The 20,861-nt window shown below is 36.9% G+C and overlaps 1 protein-coding gene across 29 annotated transcripts in view; it reads left to right on the forward strand.

Annotated features, from left to right (window-relative positions):
- TRDN (triadin) overlaps positions 1-20,861 on the forward strand; it is a 233,824-nt gene that overhangs the window by 132,374 nt on the left and 80,589 nt on the right. For all 29 annotated transcript variants that reach the window (XM_082049372.1, XM_082049345.1, XM_082049347.1 and 26 more), the window contains 4 exons: positions 2,962-3,015; positions 17,994-18,026; positions 18,131-18,163; positions 19,374-19,400. In XM_082049372.1, coding sequence (XP_081905498.1) covers positions 2,962-3,015; positions 17,994-18,026; positions 18,131-18,163; positions 19,374-19,400 — 147 coding nt within the window. The remainder of the gene's footprint in view (positions 1-2,961; positions 3,016-17,993; positions 18,027-18,130; positions 18,164-19,373; positions 19,401-20,861) is intronic.

Genomic DNA, 20,861 nt, shown 5'->3' on the forward strand with positions numbered 1-20,861 from the left:
GTAAGAAACTACTGTACCATAGGTTATGAACTCTTTTATATGTCATGTAGTTTCGAACAGTACATTTCAATAATCCAAAGTAATAGTTATTGAACTGTTGAAAATACTGCTACATAGTTTATAATTGAACAATGACATGTTTAGATTTCAACTGCCTCTTACTTTCTAAATCCATTTTATCCTATTTCTAATTCCACACTCCTCTTTGTGACTGACAGTTTTGCCTTCCCCTCTTTTCTATCACTGTCTTCAAAAACAAAGGTTTCATGAGGAAGGAAATGTCAAGTGAAGTCTCAGCTGAATGCGCTCTCAGTGGCAGCAATTTTGGTAAATGGGTTGAGAAGACTGAAAGTCCAACATGCTGAGAAGCACCAAATTTATCTTCACAAATGCAAAATAAAGGCCTTGCCTATCTAGTTACTTCATATTCTGACAGCGAAACTTCTAAGTCAGAAGAGAGGTAGGGGCTGAGCTCTGCTACATAAATACTCAAAAATGCTCTGAGAACATTGTTAACAAGGGAACTCTTATGCCTTCCTTTTCTACAAATTTGCAAGCATCAGTGCCTAAATAAGGTGAGGATAGTGAGACAGTTTCACTGGTAAGACTTCATCTGCTCAGATCTCTGTTCTGACAGTATAGTATATAAGAAAAATTAGGAAAAATATGAGGCTTCAAAATCTCATGCCAATTCATTATTAAAGAATGCTCTTACTCCCATCTCCATATATGATATTTTCCGATCTGTATAGCAGAATAATCCCCTACCACACTCAGTTTTTCAGGAATTTATTGAAAGATTTCTTGTGACAACTAAGAAAAGCTTGCACGTGGGTTTTCCACTCAAATTTTTCAGAAAAATTGAACAAAAAGTTCAATGGACTTACTCTACAAGTAATGACCTGTTAGTGAAATAACTGCCTGTTTGCAAGCAGGTCTTAAAGGATCTATTGATTTGGACACGATTCCTCTCATGGGAGAGCTACCCAGCAGCTGTTACAGCAAAACTTCCCACCTCCATCAATGAGTGAAATTTGCAGGGTGAAATTTTCATCTCAAACTTGTTCATATAGAGATGCAGAGTCATTAGCACTGAAATAATTTGTGAGTTACAAACTAAAAGGTATATACTTAGAAAATAAAGTTTAAAACATTTAGTAATTTTGTGTCAATGATATTGAAAAGTCAAATAAAAAATAAATTACAGAATATTTTGGTCAAAGATACTTAATTTTAAATTTTTCCTCAGTTAAAATTATTTTAGTTGCTCAGAAATTAAATGTTTCAAAATAAAATAAAAATCTTGGTAGAACAAAAAGAATCCTAGCTTAATTTGTTTTCACAGGTGTTATGAACAGGATGTAAAAAAAGTCTCTCTGGCCAGCAAGCTCTAGCTGAGAGCTCAGAAGGGAATATATCCAAGAGTCCTGCAGTTTTGTACTCTTGTCACTTGTAGAATATTTGTATTGCATCTCCTCCTTCTTCTGCAAGAAAAATCACTCAGAAAAGTAATATTAACTAAATTCTTCTTCAAGGTGTTCTACATATTTCCCTGAAGGAGGGGTAAGCACCCGAAGTAATTGCAAAGCTGTGATAATAACTAGGTTAGGATATAATTATCTGCTGCAGGTTTTTAAATGGATGAAAACAAAACAATCCCGTATATGCAAACTATATTTTTTTTTCATTCTGTTTCACAAGACAATCTAATACATCTTTTATGAATTTCTCAAAAGACTGGCAGGAAGAACTCAAAATTACATTCCTGATTTAGCCATATTTTTTTTGTGCATGTGTAATAACAGATGTGAAGGACTAACTAACATTTTTGGCACTATGTAATTCAGGTTGTGATTAAAATGATTAATAATTTCCTCTAACTATATGGAAATGTGAATTTCAAGTTAGAGGATCTTCTAGTTGATATTAAAAAAAAAAAAAAAAATTTGAAAGTCAGTGCAGTTTAGCGTATGGATATTTGTTAAATTATTGTGGTTTAAGTACAGTCTGTTTTAGTAGTTCCTGAGGATAAAAGCGATTAACTAAACACCAATAAAGAGTAAATAAATTAGTAGACTAGTTAGGTTATTCTAGCCAGGGCTTAGTCTGCTTGAGGACGCATATACCCTTCATAATTTAGGCCTTCATTCTGCAAGGAAATGTCCTACCCCAGGAAAGAGAGAATGGTGCAAAAGTTTCATGACAAGGCCAAGAACAGAACTACTACAGTTATGTGGCCTGAGAGGTTCTGTTTCTCTGCTGGGAGAGCCCAGTAGTTGTTCTTCTAAGTGCAGGATCAGACATGAAGTTGTTCTCCTAATGCTTCTCCATTCCTCAGGATGGAGATTCCTGGTTGTAGCAATGTCTGTGAATGTAGTTTGCAGAAGTGGCCTGATTTCACCTTGTCGCTTCAGGGAGAGATTCCAGCTAGGGGAAAGGAATGCCACTTTGAATATCTCTGGGATCCTAAGAAGCACCACTGCTGAATTTACAGCAGTGAATCCTTGTCAGCTGCTGTAGGCTCATTCAAGACCTTTTGGTCTCAGAGCTGCAAGATCAAATGTGGAGGCCCTCCATCCACAGATGCTGCCTGAGCAGCGAGACCGTGCCCAAACCCCTGGATACCTGCTTTGCTCTGCTTTGCCAATAGATATCAAATTACTAGACAGAAAATGTTGAAAGAAGTGATTCAATACCTAATGGCAAGAGTTTACTAGCCCTTTGGATGGGTATTTTGTTGATGTCTTTGAGTATATTGAAGGCAAATCGGCTTTTTGTCTTCGGTCATCTCTTTGTGTAACACTTTGGTGAAAAAATTGCTATAGACTGTATATCATCAGAAGACTTTTCTCAGATTTCTGCTTTTTTAAGATACAACACTTTGTAGGAATTGGTTTAACTTGTTATCTTTTTTCTTTGTTTTGTTTTGGGTTTTTTGTTTTGTTTTCTTTTCTTTTTAAGAGGCAGTAAAAGCTCCTGCAGCCAAACCAGCCATCAAAAAAGCAACAGCACCAGGTAAAAGAATAAAATACTCACATTCAGTGTACTGCTTGTATTCTTCAACCAGTTTATTGCATCATAGCACCATCTGCTGGATTATACAAAAGCCACCGTTTTGGTTTTTTGGTCTGTTTGCTCTCAATTATTGCAGTAATTTGTATGTGAAGTCTTTTCTAAGAACAAAAGATCTTGCATTCATCACTAACATTATAGTTGCTTCTTGTCCTCCCATAGCAGCTATGAAGTTCCATACTGGGTCATTCTGCAAGGCCTGAGACCAAAAATTAAATCTGAATGTAAAGACTGTTTTAAAAAGCAATATTTACAGAAATGAGAATTCATGTGCAGCTATACTCAAGCCATTTGAAAACAGTATCTGATTTTTTGAAGTGATGATCTCACAGTAGGTTTTCCAAAAACTGAACTCTTAGGTAATCATAAATATGCACTGAAAATACAAGCAAACTTTTTTTAAACAAAATACACAAATTCTTACCTGAATTTAGACTGAACTGTAAATATCTACTGTTTTTGGTTGATTTGCTCTCTTCTGCTTCACATCCATCTTCAAAAATGCCATATCACATTTCTGCTTAATTTAAGAAAACTCAATAGTATTCAAGATATTTGTAGTTTTACTCTATGTTAAATTAGCTAACAACAACAACAAAGCAGGGGAGAATTCCCATGTGAAAATGTGATCAATATAAAACTTAATAATATTCTACTCTAGAGCAGGGCTGTTGATGCTGCACCAGGCTCTGTGCTGTTGAGCTGGAGTGGCCAGCCTATTCCATTTGCTGCTTCTTGCCTCCAGTTGATCCCACTGTATGTGGCTACATGGATCTATGTGGATCTGGGAGTCTTCTTTCCTTTCCTTTTCTTTCCTTTCCTTTTCTTTCCTTTCCTTTCCTTTTCTTTTCTTTTCTTTTCTTTTCTTTTCTTTTCTTTTCTTTTCTTTTCTTTTCTTTTCTTTTCTTTTCTTTTCTTTTCTTTTCTTTTCTTTTCTTTTCTTTTCTTTTCTTTTTTTCTTTTCTTTTCTTTCCTTTCCTTTTCTTTCCTTTTCTTTTTTCTTTTTTCTTTTTTTCTTTTTTCTTTTCTCTTTTCTTTTCTTTTCTTTTCTTTTCTTTTCTTTTCTTTTCTTTTCTTTTCTTTTCTTTTCTTTTCTTTTCTTTTCTTTCCTTTTCTTTTCTTTCCTTTTCTTTCCTTTTCTTTTCTTTCCTTTTTTTCTTCCCTTCCCTTCTTTCCTTTCTTTCCTTCTTTTCTTTTCTGCTTTGCTTTTTTTCTTTATTGTTTTTGGCTGTCATTCTCTAATTCAGACCTTTTTGATGGTCTATCTCAGAGACAGCCTCCATCAAGTAAGGGAATAATAACTTGCATCAGTAAGGGAGACTGGGAATTGGTCAAGGATTGGTGCAAGCCAGGAACATCTTCAGTTGCCTGTACTAAAAAAGAGCTTGCAGCTGGGAATTGCAGTTGAGAAAGGCTACCATAGGGCACTCTCTGTAACTGTATGGTGTTCTCTGTGAAGCTGACCCAAGAAGCATCATTTCCCCACCCATGCTCCTAGTCTCTGCCTGCTGTGTTTGTTTGACACCGTGTTCAGCTGTGCTCACGCAACTGGGAGAACAGTGAAAACCACAGCATCGCCATAGCGTAGAGCTAAAAACTGTCCTAGAAATGTGTGTGTGTGGCAGGGTGTTCAGTCTGGATCATTTCAGTAAGTATGGCTCCATGAGCATTCATATCCATGTAACTGATAATTTCTTAAAGCAGCTTTGTTGCCAAAGTGTGTTGTATAGCTAGACCCTTAGATGTCTCAACAGTACACTGCAGAAATCTTTACGATAGAAACATATGCTTATAATTAATTCATTCCACCTGCTTGCATCCAATATTTGTGTTCATTTTTGAAAAATATTCCAATGAGTCTGTTTGTTGGCAAGAATGGTGATGACAGTAATATGCTTAGGATAAAGAAAAAAGAAAAAACTGGCATGGCTTCTTATGGAAAAATAAAATGAGTTTGTCTGTTCTAACACATTTATAAATACCTAGTTTGCCTTAAAAGTGATAAAGAACAGTAGTCTTTGACTTTTACATTTTTGTTTCAAATGGCACTGTTCTCTGAAAATTAATCTATCCTGAGAATAATTCACCATAGTAAAACATTAAATGTGTGTGTTTGGCAACATCATAACTGGAGTGCTGCCTATTAGTACAGTAAATTAAATAAATTATCCAATTTCATATTTCATTTTCTTCCACATATCATATTACACCACAACCTGTACCCCAGAATGCCTAAAGCTGAAAGTTTAGTTCTGTTAACAGACTGAACATACTGAGAGCACAGCTGGTCATCTTCCAGTGCTTCTACATCACATATGTTCCTGGTCTTAATGTCACTGATGAAGAAAACCCTGCACTATTTTTATATCCCTATATTTATATGGAGAAAACAAAGTGAGTGAATGTGGAATTTGGAAGTCTATGAGAGCTTCTGGGCTGCTCTAGGAAACCAGCCTCAATGAGTCTCTCATACTTGATTTTCAAAGTGGATATTTTCAAATATGGTGTTTTCTCTAACTGAAATTACCTGTATGACAATCATCTGAAACTGGGCTGGAGAAAGTAGTGTTTAGCTTTAAAGAAGAATAGGTTCATAGACATGTGCAAGGGATGATCTTCTGAAGGGAAAAAACAGAGCTGAAGGTATTTCATGATACCAGTAGTCTTCAGTCACACTGCCTTATGATGTCCCCACCTCAAACCCTGCAGCCATTTCCTCTTCTTTCACCATAGTGCATCACTTGTACAGCTGTGTCAGCAGGATGGGTCTGAGAGTCACCTAGCCCTACAAAAATCTGTTGATCTTTTTTCCTGAGGAGGGATGCAGCTTTCTTTCACAGAATTTCATAGAGTAATAGAATACCAAGTTGGAAGAGATCACAAAGATCACCTGGTCCAACCTTTCTTGGCAAAAGCATGGTCTAGGCAACCTGGCCCTGCACCCTGTCCAAGTGAATCGTACAAGAGTCCAATGTTGCAGAATCCACCACTTTTCTGGGGAGATTATTCCGATGGCTGTTTCCTCAGGCACTCCATGTGTCCTGGGCACAGTGTGTCCTCTGGAGCGTTTCTCAGAGCTGGGTGTATAGGTGCTGAGCACCTGCCTCATCCTGCCATCTCTAGCAGGAGAGGTGGCTGGGACGGAAACCTCTCCCTCACCCCCATCCCAGCAGAGCCTCACTTGGGAAGAGCACCCACATCACTGTGCTGGGTCAGTGGTCCAGGTGACAGTGGTAGGACACAGACACATCACACCTCAGCTTGGGGAGGTTGCTGGGTCTGTTTTTGCAATGTGAGGAAAGGAAGCACATGGCAGTGTGGGGCAGGGAAGGGAGCACAGGCTTAAACAAAACAAGGAGCGTTTGCAATTGAATTAGCAGAAGGCTAACTGGGCTCCCCGGCAAGAGGAAAGGAGCTGCAGCACCACTGAGCTCCCTTAGCTGGGGTCAGGGATAGGAACAGTTCAGCTGTGAGTCCCTCTCTTGAGACAACCTCACATTGCAGGCAACGCTCCTGCACCTTATTTAAGCACCAGTGATAGTGCTTTCCCCTGATGATTTGTCTGGTTTAAAAATTGGATCTAACTCTTTTCAAGACTGCAAAAATTAAATCCTAATTGCAGCTTAGAATTTCCCTGGAATGGTCTTGGATTTTTTAATTTAATTCTACAACATGTTTAACAGATTTTGTGCCGTCACTTAATTGCCTAATGAATGAATTTTAATGCCTAATTTTTCCCATGTTCCTCAACACATACAAGCAAAAAAAAAAAAAAAATCTTCTTCATTGCTCCCTTTGGGTTCATAAGAGAAACTCTTTTTGAACACCACTTCCCCCTGAAAATCAATGAAATTTAGTTTGGGCCCAGAAAGCATAAAATAAGTATGACAGAGAAATAGCTAACTTCAAGTGCGCAGATATCATCTGCATCCAATTGCTCAAACTGAAACTGTCAGTTATGCTAGAATTAGTATTTTATTATGTCTCTGATTTTTCCACTGTTGGTAGGAAGCAGAAAGGAAAAAAAGAAAAAAGACATTATAATAGAAATTATTAAATGAGTTTATGAGTACAGAGCATTAGAATGCAGGCTATACTGAAAAGTCTGGTCACAGGATCAGTTGAAAAGGTTCATATCACTCTGCATAATGCAGGAAGAGGTACTGGTTCTACTGGTTATAGGCAATATTTACTTAACAGAGAACTTATTTTAATTCTTGGTTCAAGGTGGACAAAAGCAACTAAAATGACAGCAGGGAAGAATCATTGTACTTGCCACAAGGTGTAATCAGTGTTATTCTACTTAAAAAGGAAGAAATAACACAAAGTTCATGGGACAGCAAGTATGCTTTGAAATGTATGATAAGTTTATTAAGGAGCTGGGCTCACTGGTTGTCTTTTAGTGATCACCTGTAGAACATAGGAACATGGAAAAAATGTTAAAACCATGTAAATGTTACAAAATGTTAGTAAAATTCAGCACATGTATTGAATAATTTACCAACAGAGTGGAAGAGGCAAAATCATCATGGATTCTCTTTCAGTTTTCTCACAGTCAGGTAGCTCTCTCGAGTCACACATCAGGGATATATTTTACTCAGGACACCACACCATCTATCGACCTAATTATTTTCTTGTGTAGATATATTGCCCAAGAGAAGAGACATAAAAATAATCAGTGTAAATTTTCTGTTACACAGCCCCATGTAAGAACTTTTGGAAAGAGGAACAGGAGAGGAACAGAGTTTCTTTCTCTTTCTCACTGTACATGGACATGGACCTGGTAGAGTTTATCATCCTGCAGTCTCTACAGGATATCATGTCTAAGTGACTCTATGTGCCCTGAAATTTCTCTTCATTAGAAGCCACTTCCCCTGGTTAGCATTAATAGTTAATTTTCTCCATGCAGTTAGAAACTTTTCTTTTTTGTAGCTAGCACAATCATTGTTAGAATTTAGTTTGAGAGTAAGAGATAACACCCCAGAACAGAGTTAATATTTTTAATTGCTGTGGTCTGACATCCAAGGACATTCTGAGTGCTCTGGCCACAGTTGGGGGGGTGGGGGTGGGGGTGGGCATAGAGGGGGGAGACCTTTACTGATGTCCAGACTGATCAACAACAATATTCCATTCCATTAACATATTTAAGGAGAGTCAGGATCTTGGGGTCTCTCTCACATTCCCTTTGCTCTTGGAGACCTGTTCAGGGGAGTTCTGTTCAGGCCCTTCTTTAGTTCAGTATTTTTGCCATCCTGCCGTTTCACAGAGGCCTCTGGGCCTTTCTGTCTTCTTCCTCTTTCTCTGGTATCGGCTGCTGGGACCATGTGCTGCTTCCTGGGACTGGCTGCTTGGTGTGCACAGAGTTCATGAGGAATTGCATTGAATGCATTTTAATTTATATTCTATTTCTATTTTTTATATGTTCTTACTAGTAGTGTATTAGTATTTTGTTATTGTATTTGGCTGTGTTTATCTCAATCTAAGTTTATCCCTTCCCTTTCAATTCTCTCCCCTGTTTGCGGGGCGAGAGTGCAAGGAGTGAGCGAGTGGCTATCGTGGTTATATTGCTAGCTTGGTTAAACCATGCTGCATCTATTTCTGTGATACAGGTGTTACCATGAAAATTCTTCTCAAAGCTATTCAGTTTTCTAGTCCCTGAAGTTAATCCCCTCAGACTTTTTCATAACGTAAGCAGAGCCATTCTCAGGGTTTATGTCCTGGGCTTACAGTTTAAGTTTTCAGTGACAAATGACAGAGCTAACTTATTGCATGCATAGGGATAGTATTTGCAGTTTATTTCCAGATGAAATAAATCTTCACTCAACTAGCAGGTGTTTATGCAGCAGTAAACAAAATAATGAAACCTTACCTATATCAGTGCTGCTGCTCAGGGTCCTTGGGTTTAGATCCAGGATCATTCTGTAGTCCCTTTGGATCAAAGAGTCTTTCTTGTCGGTCTGAGTTAGCATAATTCTTCCTCTCTTCCCCCATAAGTCCTTGGGAAGTTAAACATCAAATCTTTGAATTATTCAGTTTCTTTATGGTTTTAAAGGGAGAGTTACAATCTTGTTTGTCTTTGCACACTAGGTGGAAATTATATTAACTGAGTCACCAGCAACCTGCAAGATAGGGGAAAGTGGCTCTTGGACCTCACCTGTTTATCCCAGAGATCTTCCGCCAGGCTTAGCGAAGCTTCACAGCTGACTCTGCTCCTGGTCTGCCAGGAACGCACTGTACCCTCAGCAACTACAACCTTGCTGCTATTGCAATAGCCCATCACTCAGCTGCTTAGTATCTGCAAGAATCTATTATGTGGTTGGAGATGAATTCCACAAATTATTTCAACTCACTGACACTTTCATCCCAGTTCAAGATCTTAAATTGTCTGCAGGACTATGTAAGCTGGATAATTACCAACTCTTAATCAGAAAGGAAAAATGAATTCTTGACTTGTGTCACAATATATGCCCTCTAAGGGGAGGAATTTTCCAATGTTAGAAGGAAGGTTTTACTTTACAGTCTTGAATTCTTTACATACAGGATTTATTTAAATGGACTGTGAAATAGCTTATTTAATACAAAGCTTTCTAATCTGAAACCCAATTTTATTAACCAATTTTTAAAATATTTTGAGTAAATGCCCTAGAATTCAGCAAAGTTTTGCTACTTTTGCTCTGATGTTGAAATGCCCAGTCTTATAGCTTGGCATACTACTGTTGCATTTATATGTCCCTTACAGCATCCTCTCTTTCAGTTAAAATAATTTCCTATGCTTCCTTTCACACCATAGTGAACTGTGAAGACACTTCTACTGAAAATGCAGCCTTATATCTCATTTTATTGCCTGATATTATGAAATGCCACAGTCCAGCCTATGCAATGCAGCTAAGTATTGTTATACTACTAACACAAAAATGGTATTACTCTAACAGAAAGACAGGGGGAGCAAGTTAACTACAAAAAAAGAAATTATTTAATAGATTAAAGTAACAATAATCAGAATAAAAGAGGGTCAAAATTAAATGTTATTTAAATACAAATAAGAGCAAAAAGGATTATTAAGTGTTCTTTATGCAAAGGGAATTTTAAGGTGTATTATTCTGAGGCTGGCAGTCTTTCATAACCTTGAAGTTGTTTCATGATTTAAGTGCACTTTTGGCAAGAATTGGGCCCAATTTCAGCAAAGTACGTAACATATCTTTAATTCTATCTTGAGTCAGCAAAGCATTTAAGCACATGCTTAAGCTTTGCTGAATCCAGACTGCCCAGATGAAGAGCAGTTGAGGGAATTGAGGCTGTTTAGCATGGAGAAAAGGAGGCTGAGGGGAGACCTTATTGCTGTCTACACCTACCTGAAAGGGGGTTGTAGCATGGAGGGTGTTGGTCTCATCTCCCAAGTAGAAAGTGATAGGACAAGAGGATATATGGCCTCAAGTTGTGCCAGAGGAGGTTTAGATTGGATATTAGGAAAAAATTCTTCATGGAAGGAGTGGTCAGGCATTGGAACAGACTGCCCAGGGAACTGGTGTAGTCACCATCCCTGGAGAGGTTTAAAAGGCATTTAGATGACGTTCTTAGAGACATGGTTTAGTGCTAGAGTTAGGTTATGGTTGGACTCGATGATCCTGAGGGTCTTTTCCAACTGAAATCGTTCTATGATTTTATGATTCTATGTATAAGATTCCCTTACCAGGCAATAGTCTTTTGGAAGCGGTACCACCTTTGTTTGCTATAAAGGGGATAAATCAGTATCATCTTGGTTGTTGAGACCATTATGAAAACAGTACTGGATTTTCAGAGGAGCAGTGGTATGGACTAGATTTTCTATACTGTATATGGTTATTTATTTAACATCTAAAATTTATGATGTTCTTGAATATGGCAGTGCTATGTTTTAGAAAGAGACCAAGTGGAAACACAGTATGCCTCACTATGATATTTCTTAAATATGAGTTTTCTCACATCATCATACAGGTCTACAACAACTACAGATCTGAAAGTGACTGTATTAAGAAGTTGCAGTCCAGTATCATAAGTACAAAATAAGTAATCACCAACAATATCAGTTTAGTCTGCAGAGTGCCACAAATAATCTGATGAGTTTTTCTCTTCTGTAACAGCTGCTTGGAGTACTCAACTTCGGAGATTTACATATTTCAGAAATAGTGGTTGCTGGGTTTATTTTATGTATACAGTGGGCTCCTCTCAGCATTTTATTGACTGTCTGAGCTGTGCACTTCTCCTAGAACCTTCTGTCAATGTCCTCCATCATGATGTTGCCTCTGCAAATATCTTCTGAAGAAGTTGCTTGTCCTGGTTAAGGCAGTCAAGGAAGCCTTTCAAAGTATTTAACCACACAATCCTTTCATTTGTGTTTTGAGAGCAAGTATACCAAACCTTTTGCTCACTTTCTCATTCTACCCCACTCAGGCTACGCAACATCAGAACCCAGCTCCCAGTCAGGCACTACAGTTAGAGCTCCTGTTCTAAGTTCATTAAGTTTGAATTACATTTATTCCTTTCAGATCTCATTGCAGCAGTTTCTAGGATCTATTGTTTTTGCTACTGAATTAGCTAATTTAATCTGTACATCATGTTTGCCTAATAACAGGCAAAACCTAGAACTGATATACGCTTCAAAGTTTTCTTTCTTTTCTGAAATGTCTGTTCCAGACTCATATTCTCAAGGGGTTAGAGAGGTTGAAGCAGAAGTACTTTCCTTGTCAAAAAAAGGTGATGTGTGAGCTAGTTAAAGCATGAGCAAGTAGTAATGACTGAGTGCCATGCAAGATATGACCACTCTCAGTTGGTATGCTCATCTCCTAAATCAATTACGAAGTAATATGACTCATTCTACCTCACAGTGAGAGACTATTAAGAAAACTGAATTACTTTCACCTTGCTGTGGTGTATGAGCATGCATACAACTGCTACACCTGATCTCATGCTCAGTAATTTGTAGAAATAACTCCCTAGATGTGTTCCTGGTTCAAACAGGTGTGGTTCTACGCAGGATTTTTCTGAATCCAACAGAGCATCCTTCTACTCATTGAGGATTGTCTGGAAATACTTACACCTGAACATCTTAGTCATCTTAGTTCTCAAAAGGCTAGAAGTACTCCTCAGATCCCTGTTTTAAAAGAAATACAGGTTAAGTTTTTCCACAGGTAAAGATCTACTAGCAGATACTTGTTCTCTGCATTAAAAAAATCACAAGATGTTTATAAATTACTTTTTTTTACCACCTGAGCCTTAAATAGAAATCCTAAGACTAATGAAGTTAATTTGTTCTGTTCATACATGTAAGGATTTTGGAGACTTTTTCAAGGGTGGTACATCAGTTTTGAACACAGGCAGTACCCTAGTCAGAATTGTAGGATTAACCTACTTTTATTTTTAAGGATTCTAAATCAAAAATATTTTTATTCCAATGGGAAATTATAAATGTGTGGTCTAGAAATACACCCACGCTGGGTATTGGTTCTGTTCCTTCTGATGGGAAACCAGAAGACCCACACCTTCTCCTTGTCATGTGGCAAAAGTGATGTAAGTGTTGTTTTTCTAAGAGTGTTCAAATATACTCTAAATTTACATAAGCATGTGCTTCAAGAGTGTTGACTTGAGCAACTGATATATTTGCATATGATTTGAGTCCTTGGGGAGTATTTTTCCTCTGAGTGAGAGAAGCTTTGCAAGGCTGGTAAGACAGACATAAAAGATCTGCATTCTTTCCATTTCCCTCTTATGCTGGTTCCTGACTTTTTCAGAAACTAACAGAGCATTTTGGGCTCTGGAGAGGAAAAGGTACCTACCTGTTTTCTGAGAGATAGCTTTGTCTTTAGACTTTGTTACAATTGTGCTGGAGCCTTGTGAAAAGAAGGTGCTTGCTTTCCCTCAGAGTTAATACAACCCGATATTCTGAAAAGAGATTATAGACTTCCTGCCTACTCAAGTATGGGAGGACAGATCCCATCAACTTCAAAGAGGGATCTGAAATCTAAGAATAAAATGCACATCCTAGGAACTGTGCTCAATGTATTTTGATCAACTTTTTTCCTTTTTTTTTTAATCTACCTTGCTAGTGAGTAAGAAAAGGTGTATTAGCATTGAATGAATTTAAGTATGTCCACAAAACATAGAATATCATGTACTCTTACTGTTATTTTAATGTCAAGACCTTTTTTTGTTCCTGTGTACACCTCCTGAGGAAAAGACAGGACCTATTGACTCTTTTAGAAGGTAAAGAGGGATTTGCCAAAGTGTGACTAGTTTAACCTCTTCCCCATAATGATAACAAAACTGATATATGGTCATCTGGAAGGATTTTGAAAACACGACTGTCTAACTCACCTTTGGTGAAGACTGGCCACATTCACCCAAAATCGGGGTCCTTGGCCAATTTGATGGTGTCTATCCTAACACTATCTTCCTCTCTGAGCATCAGTCATCCATCTAAAATTATGCAGAAGCTGTATTAAACAAGAAATGGGCTGTACTAAAATGAAGCTAAAGTGACTAGTGAAAACATTTATTTATTTATTTACTTTGTTAAACAAAATCACCGAAGAGGACAGTATAACCTTCATCCTCTGCATAAAAATCCTTAAGTTATTTTGGTGACTTCTACCTTATTCAGTTTTCCTGAGACATTTCTCAGTGCTGAGGCTTCTGTCTTCAGTTTTGATGCCATCATTTTCTGCCTGTGAAGAAAAGCTACAGACCTAATTGATTGAATTAAAAGAATTTACATTTCATCCAGGCCTCTTTTATTTTCTTTTCTTCCCAACATGGTAGCAGACTTCTAATACATAGATACTGATACAGACAGCTGTCAACTGCTTTCCTTTTCTTCATAAAATTCCTTCAGAAAAACTGTTTATTACTCTATTCAAAACATGTTAATTTATAGAGGAGCTGGTATATGTGTGTCATGATCTCACCAAGTAAGGGGTTTCCTTCATGTGTTGTTATTCCAGAAAAAAATGTATTTTTTCAGTTCACTATCTTTTTAAATCAAAGTGTATGACGGCAGTAAGCTTTTCTACATTGATGCAGTAAGTAGAATCACAGTCAAAGAGAGCAGAACAAGTACTTCTTGGAAGCAGAACTGGAGAAATCTAGTTTGATGCAAAGCTTTCTCATGTGCATTATCTCAGTTCTAACAATGTGACTGAGCTCATATTGCAACCTTTCCCTTCTGCAGGAGGCACTAAAGCCATCTTTTCTGTATGTAGCTGCTTACATTCACAATATTCTTAATGAAAGGATGTCTTGGAGAGTTTTAACACTCTGTCTCATTTCTTTTTAATTAACCAACATTGTATGACAGTCTGAGAAGAAAAATGACAGGCATAGAGCCTATAATACTGAGAATACAAGACTGTAAGACCAGGCTAACTTTCTACTCTCTAAGGATTTAAGTATTCAAGACAGTGCATGGAGTATGACAACTGTATTCTTCACGAAAATATTTGTGGCAAAATGTAAACAACAGCACAGAAAACACCATTTTTATGCAGCTACTGAGTACAAACAGAACAGTGTTGTTTATTTAACGTGTGCATGCCGCAGAATAGCAGGCCCAGTTGAAATCCCATGTATTTAAACTTCCCAATCCGTCTGATTCCATATACAATTTTTATTTTTGCGAATGTTTTTTGGACATGAATGCTTTATCTGAATTAGTATACACACACAAATATGTACACACACAGCTATACAAATTAAAGTGGGATATCAATTGTTCTCTCCTGGTGGATGGCAGAGGGTCACAGTTTGTGACTCATCATCTTGACAGTAAAGGTTAAAGTGCACCACTGCAATTTGCCAGCCTAGATGCTTATCAGCTCTATTCACGCTTTAGGAAAGAGTGTGACTTAGGGAAGAGATGCAGAGGCAAATTCAGATTCTCTTCTGTTTCCCACATGCTCCAGGGGTATCTAGGAGTGTGTCACTAATAATGAAACAAAAAAGACATTTATGTGGTTTTATGGGCATGTTATACATAACTTTGCCAATTTTCATAAAAAAGAAAAAACATTTGTTTAAAGCATCAGAGTTTATAAAGATGGTGAAATGCCAAACTAAATCAAATCTCAAGTCCATGCATGGTAGAAAAATAAAATATTATCAGAAAAAGTCTCATGAATAATAAAAAAAAACAAACAGTACAGTTTCATATACATACAGAAATGGTTAAATATAACAAGAATGACAAATCTCATGGGAAATGCCTAATGTATCTATGTATATACAGTTGGCAATATCCTTTCATGTGTCATACTAACTAGTTGTTATTAAAAAAAAAAAAAAAAAAAAAAAAAGGAAAAAGGAAAAGATCTTACCATGTCAGACTTCTGCAGAAATTCTTGATGTCAAATTCTTGTACACATTATTTAATTTTTCTCATGGGAAAAGACTTATTTCATATGCTTATGGAAGTAAAACTGTTATAAAAGGAGCTCTATAGAACTTTCTTAATGTTTGTAGTTTTGAAAAACGGGAAAAAAACTAAATAAATGGAAAATTTTATACCTTGCAAAAACATTTGCTGAGTGTTGCTAGTGTCATACTGTTGCCTGATCTCATGAGAGGTGACATATCTTAGAATGAGAGGGAAAAATAATTGCCTCAGAACCACTAAAGTCATAATTATGTTTCCTTCAGTTTCCAGGAAGTTGTCCTGAGCAACAGCAAAACAGAAAACCCCATGAAACCAATCAAAATTCTCATTTCACAGAATGAGTCCTAAAATATCTGTATGAAATTGGATACTCTCAAGAGCACTTGGGCTACACAAAACTCAAGCTGCAGCTGTTGTTATGATTAAGCTTGTTGAGTCAGCCAAACTATTGAGTCCCAAACTTCTGTCCTCTCACTTTTTTGCTCTATTTCTCCTCCTTGACCTTGGTTGCCACCCTAGGTAGGATGTCATCAAGAAAATACAATATTTATTGAGTCAATGAACTATTTAATGCCAATTCACTCTCTAGTACCATCACTTTTCCGTATTGCTAGGAAAATCATATCCTTGGCTCATTTCTTTGACCACACCAATCTGCTCCATGACCATTCCCATTGAATTTCACCTCTTGTGTACAATGTGACTATAAAGAACTTAAGATATTTTAAATATGTATGTTATATAATAAATACATTAAAATGTGCTTTATATAACTATATTAAAGCTATGTCCCTGATTTCAGTCAACTAGTCTTGATGCTTTTAAGTACTCATTTTGGCTGAAAGATATTGCATATTAAATTGTGATCCAATTCAATCAAAATTTTTGAGAAAAAACAGAAAAATAAAAATCCTCTTTTTTAAGATCTCAGAACAAAATTTTATTTTAGAAACTACATATTTCATTAATATATATATATAATTCTCAGATAGATTTAAACACTCAGACAGAAATGAATATTTTACTTTAGATAGAGCTATATCCATAGCTTGATACAAACTTACTGGGAGTGGGAGTATAGAGCTATGTTAAATTTTGCTTAAAACTTTCCAGTTGTGGGGTTTTTCTAATACTTCATATCAGCCTGCCCTCCCTAATATCAAATGTTTTCATAGCTGTGTGGAGTGTACCTCTTTTATATGTCCACTGTGTATCCAGTATTAATATTGTTTATGGATTAATATTTAACGTGAATACTACTCATATTAATGTCATATATCAGCATATTTAATTTTCTGTTGGCAGTTCTTGTTCCTTTTTGCTTATTCAGTTCAAGGATAGCCCAAATTTAAGGGTAGGCTTGCTTTTAGTGAGGATACAACATTCAGAATCACTTTAAACATGGAACTTTATATCTTGATTCTAGAGTGGAATCAATTTAAACATTACTATTCCTCAACTGTATAACACAGAATTAATACAAATAAATCCTATAATAAACATGGAGAAAATATAATCATCAGATATCAGTAAGCAATAAGAAGATATTTTAATAGAAACTGTTTTTATCTTGTAATCAGTCAGCTCAGATACTCTCGAATTTAGGTTATGTTCCTATGAGGATCCAAACCTGTACTGCAGAGCCTTTCCATATGCTGTTTGAAAGCATCTGCAAACATCATCTGTTGACAGAAAAAGCTCGTCTGTTTTTTTGCTACTGTGAATGTCAGTCCTGGCTGGTAGATCACACTCAGTTTTGGAGAGATGCATTCAGTCTCTCTCTCTTCCCCTGGTAGGCCACCTACTCCTTCTCTGAGGGGCTTTTGAAGCACCTTCTGAGAAGGTGGAAAGAGCTGAGACACAAACTACCATTAAAAATTTGTACATCCCACTCATGGCTTGCCAGAGTGTATGGAGTTCAGGTGGATGAAACTTTTCAGGTCCAGATCCTGTTTTGGTGACTAGCTCCTGTGAACTATGTCCCCTGTGTGTCCTGTCCCCTGCCCCCATGGTGTGTATGTCTGTAAAAAAGGTCAGGACCCCCTCCCTTCCCTTCTCCCATGGCTGTGGAGTGGCAGCAGCTGGACCAGATGCTCTGTTTATTCTCCAGTCTCCCCAGTGAAGAAAGGCAAGGACCGTACTACAGGTGTCCTGAAACACATACAACTCGTTCACATGCCCCCATTTAGACCAGATTTTTTAACCTACATTAGGTTAAATGTTTAACCTAACTAGAATTTCCTTTTAACACCTTATTATAGCAGTTACATCTTTTAGTGTCCATTATTAACAGCCAATCTGATCCTGTTAGCACAGTGTGAAAACCACTGAAGACACTGATGACAACTATGAAGGTTCTGTTTTGATGTGCAGGAAAGTAAGAAGGGCACACATGAACTCAGAGTCCAAAGGAAAGTGTCACATCCAACTACTGCTAACAACATGAAAATTATTGTCTAGGGTGACTAAAAAATATTATAACAAGAGGAAAATATATTTTATTTTTTTTCTTTTTCAGAGCCACACAAGAAAGAAAAAATGATGGAAATTGGTGAATATTCTCCCCCTCTTTATCTTACTTTTCAAGTATCCTAATGTTTAAAATTAATTCCTGTCAGAAGTCAATATTTGATTTTGTTCACCTGTTTTTTACAGCCAAAACATCAAAGAAAGAAACAAAAGTACATGGTAAGACCTGTGAAATACAGTAAGTTTTAGAGTCCCATTTATCTGGTTTGATTTTAAGTAAAGGGACCAAAAAAACAAACAAACAAACAAACAAAAAGTGAAGCCAGAGATAAAGATTTGCTGGTTTAGTCAGTTACTTGAGCAAATAAATGGCTGTGGAGCAGACATGCAGCCATTTGGTCTCATGGAACTGAGATCTGTTCAAGTGTTGTTAAGAAGAACAATGAGGGTGATAGTTTTTTGTTTCAGTTTTTTAAATGTTTATCTTTTCAAGGAGAGGGGTCTGCTTGGATGTTACCATAAATGGATGGAGAACAAAGCACAAAATAGGAGTTTCAGAATGTGGAGAGGAGGAAAAATATAGGTTATTTTATTATGGTTTTATTCTAAACACCCATGCATTTTATTCTTGTAACTAGGTGCTCTTCCTTATTCTACTTCTCCAGTTTATCCATATTTGGGAGAGCATAAAGATTTTCAGCTCACTTTACAGCCAAGCTTGATGACTCATTTCATCAGATGACTCTATTTTTTCAAATATAATTTCTGAGCAAAAAATATCTACAGGAGACAGTCAGTTTATGGAAAACTGAATCTGTCCCTTTCTATAGCATAAAAGCCTATCACAGTGCTTCAGAATGAAGAATAAAGAAAATGTGGAAGTTCAATTAATTTGGTTTAAGTTAATGCAATTATGAGGAGGAATAAACAAATTAAACTGCGAAAACATATGTTCAAGGAAGACACTTGAAAGTTGATCTTCCCCTGTATCAATACAAGAAGAGCTCTTTACTTTAAATTTTCAATAAACTAAAAAATCCTCCTTAAATTCTCCAAATTACCAAAATTGTTAAAAGGAGATTTGTGTTGCATACCCTCCACTTATGTTTGGCATGTGCCTATTCTGAAACCTATTTTTACACCTTCTCTCATTACTTGAAAATAAGGGAGCTATTGAAGCTCCATATATAACTTACTTATTGACCTTGTTTTCCATTGCTTTTAATCTGCAGTTTAATTAGTCATCTGCCATGAGACTATCTAAACAAGCAACATATGTGTGTGTCAGTTTTGGTCTGCATAAAAAACAAATGTCTGCTCTTGGTAGATAGGTACCATATTGACCAAGGGAACAAGTGTTAAGATCAATCTTAATTTCTTTATGTATTTGCAAAATTTGTTTCCTGGAATATTTTCTTTTATTTTACAGCATCTGTGGAAACTCTGAAGTCAAAAGGTGAGTAAATTTATTTGGTTTTAAAATTGAAATGAAAGAATGCTGTTGTTAACTCTACTGTTAATGAAAAAGCTTCTTGTGACAAAACTGCTAATAGGTGTGACTTAAGTGGACCTTTTGAATTGTAATGACTCCCACATTGCAGAACATCAAAGGGCTTGGACTGGATGATCTCTAGAGGTCCCTTCCAACCCTAACCATTCTGTGATTTTGTGAAAGCACCTCTAGAAAACAGGTGTCTTTTCCCAGAGTTGTCCATAGATTAAAAAACTCTAATTCTCCAACTATATCAAATTCAGTTTCTAACCCTAGTTTAAACAATAAGGTATTTCGGAAAGGCAAAAAGGAGAAGTAACCAATCTTCCATGGACACATGTCACAAGGAATAATATTTCTCTTTTTGCCAGTCCAGCTACAACACAAATCCAGTGACTGAACACTTGTTTTCTTTACTGGATCTAAGCAGTTTTACAGGGAGCTTAGTGAGACAGTTCTTGCCATCCTTTCCTACCAGAACTGCTGATAGGAGAAGGTGGAAGGTGTGGGAGCATCAGTGTCTGATCCAAAGATTGTTCCTTTCCTGCAGACACAGGCAACAGGGACTGTTGAGAAAACTCAAGGGCTTAAATCCAAGCCAAGCAAATATTTAATTGTTAGTGTCTGACTTTCTAGATATATACAATGCAAGGCACTAGTTCTGAGTTGCCTTCAAGAACATTACAAATGTTGGTTGTATCCTGGACACAAATGCAAAATGGAATGGCAAGTTACAAACCACGCTTCACTCTCAGTCCACGTTTATTTGTATCAATGACCACCTTGTTTTATAAACATTCACTTTCAAACAAATAGGACTTCATTTATCAAACACGCAGACTTATGGATTTTGGTCACTGAGTTGTCCACCACAAGCCAAAGGTAGGGAAAGGTGAATTTCCAGTTTTTAATACCCTGCTATCATTCAAGAATCTTCTTTTACTTCGGAGTTCATCTCTGAAGCCTCATTCACATTAAGCAGTAAACACTGCCACAAGTAGTCAGGCTGAATTGCAAGGCAGTAGAGTGCTCTCCTGGAGCATGAGGAAGGGTTGCAGAATCACAGCTGTGGAGATTAATACAAGGAGATCAAAGCTGATACATTATTTCCTTTATTGGACGTTTTTAAGTTCCCTGATTCGTGGGCTAAATTCATAATGCTGTCATTGCTCCGCAGCTAATTGTATTGAACAAAACAGAAACCAGAGTAATTTAGGCATTTTTTTTATACTCCCACCAGACAAACCACAGGAGTTAAAGGGAAAAAAAAAAAAAAAAAAAAGTATGATGAGTTAAGCTTTTGCATTTTTAGCAAGTTCTAGACAGCCAAATCTGAAAATAACGGTAGTCTTGCTTCTATGGGTGATTGAATAAAGCCTTCCCCTGTGCTTGAAGCCTCTAAGCAATTCTTTTTGATACATTATT

Source organism: Streptopelia decaocto (genome assembly GCF_964273445.1).
Source record: "Streptopelia decaocto genome assembly, chromosome: 3".
NCBI lineage: Eukaryota > Metazoa > Chordata > Aves > Columbiformes > Columbidae > Streptopelia > Streptopelia decaocto.